The sequence below is a fragment of the Propithecus coquereli genome, unplaced genomic scaffold, assembly GCF_000956105.1.
Source record: "Propithecus coquereli isolate 6110/MARCELLA unplaced genomic scaffold, Pcoq_1.0 Scaffold50, whole genome shotgun sequence".
NCBI classification, from domain to species: domain Eukaryota; kingdom Metazoa; phylum Chordata; class Mammalia; order Primates; family Indriidae; genus Propithecus; species Propithecus coquereli.
The window spans coordinates 2,889,738-2,896,907 of record NW_012150841.1 but is presented as its reverse complement, the minus strand read 5'-3'; the positions used below and the strand labels follow the sequence as shown (position 1 = coordinate 2,896,907).

The following is a 7,170-nucleotide window of genomic DNA, read 5'->3' as shown; positions in this document are numbered from 1 at the left end:
TATTTAAAAATTTAAAGCTTGTATTTATAGGAATTCTGGGAAAACATCTCTACTTATGAAAAATTCATGCTTAATTTAGGAACCCAAATGACAGAAGTAATGAAAAAGCAACCCAAACTCTAATATTCAAAAAGTAACACGCTTAACAATTTAAAACTTTGCTATGAATAATTTTCAAAATGTCATTTACTAGTAGACATTTAACAAAGATGCTTTTTGGAAAATACTAGCAAATATTACAATATGTTTATATTTATCAAAATGCAAAACTAAAGCATGTATATTTATGTATATACATAGCTAAAACACCATTCTATATCTTTATTAATAAAATTTTTAGTTAAAATCTTCTGTAATGGCTGTAAATACTTCCACTGAAGTTATTTGTGGAGATCATTTTACTAGAATCCCAGCAACTCAGACAAAAACGAGAACTCAATGTCAGCTCTAAATGGGGTCATTTGTCCCAATTTTAAGAAATCTTTTATTGTTTAGTATTAGGGTAATAAAATTCAGAAGCGACAGTGTGAGAGGAAATGTAAAAGTAATGAGTAACATTACCTACAATTTCAGCTGACATGCTGATCAGAATGTTAATTTAGTGGAAGAAACCTATACTCGAATCCTGGGGCTAAATAACCTAAAAAGAATTTAAGATTAATGTCATTATCTCTTGAATTTTCTATTATATAGTGTTCTATAGTGTTTCCCTTTCATATAATAATTTATCAGGCAGTGTTATCTACTGACTGATTGTCCACCCCTACTATGGATAGAAAGTGGATTAGGCAATTGTGAAGGGCAGACTCTTGCTTTTTTGATAGTGGTAGAAAAACGGTTAGGGTTATTGATCTTGGTTTGCAAATGAGCTACATGCTTAGTAAGTTAATAAGCCAGAATAGGTGCGAACTTCAGCCAATAGATACGTTTTAAACACACAAAATAATCACTTATAGGGAAATCTTTTTAAATTCCACGTAAAATAGCTAGATCATATTAAATGTATGTTGACACCGAAAGATATTTTCTAGTAATAAAAATAAATTAGAGTAACATTTAAAAAAGCAATTACTCTTTCCTGGTGAAGCTACTAAGAACTGCATAAATAAGAAACAAATCAGGATGCAGAGATCTGCAAAGAAAATAAATTGGTTAATAGGAAGTTATCATTATAGGTTTCATCATACAACTTACCTCCTTTATATAAAGCCTTATGATAATAAATTTTACTTTGATAACAGAAAAATCATGAAATGTTATATTGGATTTTAAAGTAATGAATTGATTTCTCTAAACAAAATTAAAAATACAGTTTATATCAATATGTGGCACTTCAAAACCAGTTTCCACACATTCTCATTAAATATACAATGTTCAATGTAAAATAAAAGAAAAAAATCTATGATCATCTCATAAACTACCTACTAATATATAAGGTAGAATCTGAAATATGAGTAACTGAAATCTATGATGCATTGTTTCCCTTCTTTTAATTTTTGGTAAATGCTTCTTCATAATTTTTTCTCCTTCTAAAATATAATAATTCACTTGCTCTATTTTAGAATACCAATTTCTTAGAATTCTAACATAGTTATTTCAGGATATTATCAGAACCATTTATTAGGCAATATGTGAAATACCATGCTAACATAATTAATCTCTGTATGTATTTACAGGAATAAGTTGCAGTGTACAGCAGCAAAAGTGTCATTTGAGGTCTCAGTTTTCAATATCTTAGGTGTAAGAAATTATAAGATAAATACTTTCTCCTTTGAGAAAGGAGAACAGAAGAAAATAGGCAAGAATAAAAAAAACTGAACCAGGTAAAGAATGGAGAAGAAATAGTCAAGTCAGAAGAGATGAGAATAGTAAAGAAGAAAAGGAGAAAAAATGAAATTAGAAGAAACACTAACAAATAAAGACAACTTAGTGAATTATAAAGGAGAGCGATAAATCACATCTGTTGTTAGATAATATCACCGGATTGATTCCACTCAATGAGCCGTTCATTTCTGCTGAAGTCCAGGGAAGGGGTAGTAGGGGGAGAAGGAGGAAAAAGGAGAGAGGAATTTAAATGGGTTACCACACTCTCCACCCATTCTGAGTATGTTGGCTTCCCCTTTGAATAATACTTTCCTGTTGTTCTGGGGTTGGAAGAAAAAGAGGGTGAGGATAGAGTCTGAAATGAGAGACTGGAGTGAGAATAAGGGAAACCAATAAAAGTTATAATGAAGTTTCCAGATGAGTCCAAGTCCTTCAATTTGTTCTTTTCCCCCTGCCCTCTCTGCCATCTCTAGTCTTGCTCAATAATATTTGTCATTTTGGGCATAACAAAAACCATTAGCTTATAGTACTTATTTTACATTTCTCACTAATCAATGTCCAACATCCTAAATATATGCTGCAATCTACCTTCTTGACTATCCCAACCTGATTATTTTCCACTCCAGTAGACTTTATAGCCACATCTATTGAACCATTTCTTGCCATCATGTAGTCATTAGGTTCCAGAATACCTTTCAACAGTGAATATGTTTTAATATTTACACAAAATAAAAGGAAATTTTTCCAAATGCTAGATTCAACCATAATATATGCCATTCTTTTCAAATGATATTCCTAAGAAGAAAGTGTCTGTTTTTAGTATGGACAGAATCTTTAGAACACTTATACACCAAAAACAGTATTAACATGAAATTTAACAGACTCATCAGAAATATGCCCAAATATTTTTAATAACTATAAATAGTCTCATCAGCTAAAAAACATGTTAAAAGTGCATCATGAGGGCAGAGATGCTGGTTCAAAGTATGCCGAGGTATCTCCCAGAGAGAGGGATGTAGTGGCAGACGAAGTGGAAAAAATCTTGGGAGATTCCAGCAGCCTTTGAGGAGTTGGATCTTCAGTGGCAGGGAAGACATATAATAGGACTCAGTCTGCTTTTCTTGAATGTTCATGATTTTTTTTTTCTTCTTCCTACCTGGCAGCCATAGTTTCTCACCTACAGAGGTATGTTGATTTGAAAAGCTTTAAAAGCCACTGACAATCAAGAATATAGCAACATGAAAAAGGACATAAAACTTCCAGTTTCATTTCAAATAAGAAAATATGCTTTAAAAAAGAGCAAACTAGAAACATATATATCTAATTGGACATCCTGAAGATATATCATACTAGCAATGTTTTAAAAAAAGTATTTGAATTAATCTGTGATTTATTCAAGTTTTTCAGACTCTTAGAGAAAAATTTCAAATTGTTTTTCTATGTATCTTAAATAAAGTAAAATGATCATATTTTATATTGTACATTACTACCTGTAGTGGTAGAAAATTTTAGAATTATAGAAAAATAGTAACTGGGCTAATATCATCCAAAATAGTAAGATTTAACATTTCTCTTTTCATTCTTGAATGTAAACAGGTATAGAACAATATTGACAACATCTTGCTATTCTAGTCAACTAATTAATGGATTATAGAATATTAATTACATATTTCAAACATATTAGGCCATACTTTAATATAACTTACTTTTATATCAAAACCAACCCCTAAAGTCCATGGTAATGAATGTAAGGGTAGAAGGGATAATTGCAGACTATAAATAATTTATACTTCTTTAAATTAATTTATCTACCTACCAAACCATTTATAGTAACAAAACCCAAAGAATTTCCATTTCATCACTTCTGTTTATTGTCTATCAAGAAGTTAAAAGCACTGTACAGGCCACGGCACAGGCAACAGCAAGAAAAAGAAGGCAGAGTAGGCTGCATTTAATGAAATGCATCATTCTTGCACAAATATACCTCTCACTTGAACGCAAAGAAGACAATCTGGTAACTGACCACATTAATAAGCAAGGCTACTTTCACGAAATTCAACATATTTTCCTGCCTCTATTATAATCTGAAATCAATTTGTTGGCTCTATTAGCAGTCTGCTAAGAAACCGGATTCCAATTGGTCCAACTGTTGTAGCAGGTAAAAGGGAAGAAGGGAGGTAGAAAAGTTAATTGCTATTGAGCTCCTAGTGTGTGTTCCACATTATGATAGGTGTTTTACATATATTATTTCTCTGAGACAAAGAAGTGGAGTGAGGAAGTGGCAGTAAAGTTAAGTTTCAACCCTATTTCTAAATTCAATTCAGTTGATTTACTACCCCAGTTATGTAAATTCTCACTTCCTTTCCTCCCTTGGCCCTCTTAATCTCTCACTGAATCCTTAGATTTACTTACATGTTTGTTAGGATTCTTCTCATTTTGTTTGATAATTTTATAATTTTTGAGTTTTGGGAGGGAGTGTAATAAAATTTAAGAAAGAACATGGATCTTGGAGTCAAAGAGCTTTGTGTTTGGGATGAGTTACACAATCATTCTAAGTCTCAATTACCACATACACCTTCTTTGCAGGATTATTGTAATGACTAAAAGAAATAAAATATGTAAAATACTTAACATGATGCTTGGCACACTCTAAGAATGCAATAAGTATTAGCTATGGTTATTATTATAATAAAGAGGTAAAGTACACGCTTATGACTCACTTAAAGCGATAAGTCAATTTCAGAGCAAAAGCTGGAACCAATTTTCCCCATGATTCTGTGTAGTTTTGAGTATTTTAGAATATTCCTGTGATGCAAAGATGGATTTACACATTCTAGTAGTATTTAAATGTCACCAATCCATATAAATTTCATTAGTTCATTTGTAGACTTTTAAAGACTTTCATATTCATTTGATAAACATCAGAATCTTTGCTCCACAAAGGGTAACATTTAAACAATTTTATTTTTTGTTAGAGATTAATTTCTATCCTCTTAGAATTGACAATCTGGAAATGCACGCATATGCTATTCAACAGATGCTATATTTCTTAAGGTCACATTGCAGAAATGGAGGCAGCATGAACATTAGAAGAGGAAAAAGCTACTCGTCTACCAAAGCAGCTGCTTTATCCCACTGCCCAAATCCTCATCCTATGGGACAAGAAACTTCAGTCAGGACAATCTCTTTGTACAGTTCCTAGTAATCAGAACAGAAAATCATCAAAACTGTCATAGTGTGGAAAGGTTTTGTCTATTACCAACACTCTTATTCGGTGCCAGCCATACACCCACACATTTAAATTTTAAAACATTCATCAACTTTTACTTCACTTAGATAATGAGTATATTGAAGATACAATACATTATGGCTTTAATTATCAGCATTTAGTAGTCTTTCCAAAATATCACAAACTTTTCAATTTATTCAAAGACAAAATTGAAAGGGCATTTGCCTTAAGATCAAAATCCCTGAGAAAAATCAGTCCTTTCACAAAATTTCTTCTATAACTAGGACATGCAAAAGCAAATTTAGTTAATCTGTATAACAGGAAATAATTACTCACTGAAGAGTCAGTGAGCTACAAGTAGAATATTTATCAAAAAACCCCCACATTTTTCAAATGAAGATTATTGTATTAATAATCTTAGATTATTTTAGCTTCATATTTTTAGACAATACACTTTATTTTGGCAAAAAGAGAAGAACACAGTGAGTCAACTGAGACATATAAAATAGTCCAAATGAAAAGCATATAACGTTCATTTTCTAAATTTAAGATAAGAAAAACAGTCCTTGAAAAGCTACCACAGGCACAAAATGCCATTGTCATTTTTAGTTGTGTAAAGGGATTTATAAGGTTCATAGGGCAAGAAAATTTTATGAACTTATTTAGTTAAGTACAATGGTTTTAAAACTGAAACCGTAGTACTCTTTTGGGAAATGAAGAGCCAATTCAGCTATTAAAGATAAAAATTTTTTCAAAGATCTAAATCTAAAATAAACCTCACCAAAATCCACTAGATACTTTAATAAACAAATCAATGTTAAAGTAGATAAATGAATGTATGCTGTTACAAAACAACATATACTGGGTAAGGCAATATTTTATGAAATGCAACTTTTAAAAGTCATATCAAGAAAAGGTTGAATTTATATGCATCCTCACTTTAATTTCTATTCCAAAATTGTTATCGCAGTTCATGGGGTACATACTATTATTCAGTACCTGCCCATATAGAAATGCATACCTAACCTCAACCACCACATTTTCTCATGTTCTTTTAAAGTCATGCCTTACACTCCATCAAATAATTAAGAAGAACAAGTAGTTATTCAGTTATTTTTAAAAAGGCTGTTCAATATTTTATACACAAACAGGTATTTCATTTCATTGGTATTCTTTTAAAGTTTTAGCAAATCTTAAAATCTGTTCCTCCCACTGACTCTTAAGGTAATTATACATACCACAGTCTGATGATTAACTTGAATCACTTCATCACCAGCATGGATTTTCTTGCACCGATCTGCAGGTGACTGAATTTAACATAAAAGAAATGATAAAAAACATACATTTTATCAGTCATTTCCACTCTCTGAAAATACTACAAAAAGCTCTTCCTCTTAAATTAGATAAAAAATTAATTATAATCTTCAAGAAATTAAAGAAAAATGGTTATTAGTATTTAATATACTGTTTGCATTCTATGTATAGTTAATGGCAGCAAATAGAAATTCAAAACAATATATAGATATTTGTGCTATAAAAGAATAATATGTTTCTGAGAATATTATGGGAAAAATAATTTGTATTAACCTTTGCAAACTTTATACAGGCAACCCTGTTAGGCTCTACTGAGTAAATGCTTCAAAAATATATTTCAAAACATTATCTTTTTTTTACTTTGATCCTTTCCATTTAATATAAATAATTCACATTGACTCCAGAAAATCAATATTTTCAAGTACATGCATATGATCAGCATCAAAGCTTTGAAGTCTGATAATTAAATTGCTAATTTATTTCATCATTAATAACACTGATTTTGAATAATCTAAAAAAGTAAATTAAAAGATGGACAGCAATTAGGTCAGAATTGCATTACATAATATTCTAAGTGTCTAGTTATAGGAGCATGCTATTTCTTACGTTTCAGCAATGTAATGCATTGGCCAACAAAACCACACTAAATGAACTAAAATGCCAATACTTCTACAAGATGTAACAATTCTATCACTTTCTTCCTTTACTCCCATAAGAGATTAAAAACAAACAAAAAACAACTTGGTAAGCTAATATTGATAAGTTTTAAGCAGTTTTTAGGAAACTAAAATGAAATTTAAGAT

At 30.7% G+C, this 7,170-nt stretch overlaps 1 protein-coding gene across 2 annotated transcripts in view; it reads right to left on the bottom strand.

The window, feature by feature from the left end:
* CNKSR2 (connector enhancer of kinase suppressor of Ras 2) overlaps positions 1 to 7,170 on the bottom strand; it is a 284,669-nt gene that overhangs the window by 140,120 nt on the left and 137,379 nt on the right. For both annotated transcript variants that reach the window (XM_012656319.1, XM_012656320.1), the window contains exon 8: positions 6,292 to 6,360. In XM_012656319.1, the coding sequence (XP_012511773.1) occupies positions 6,292 to 6,360 (69 nt within the window). The remainder of the gene's footprint in view (positions 1 to 6,291; positions 6,361 to 7,170) is intronic.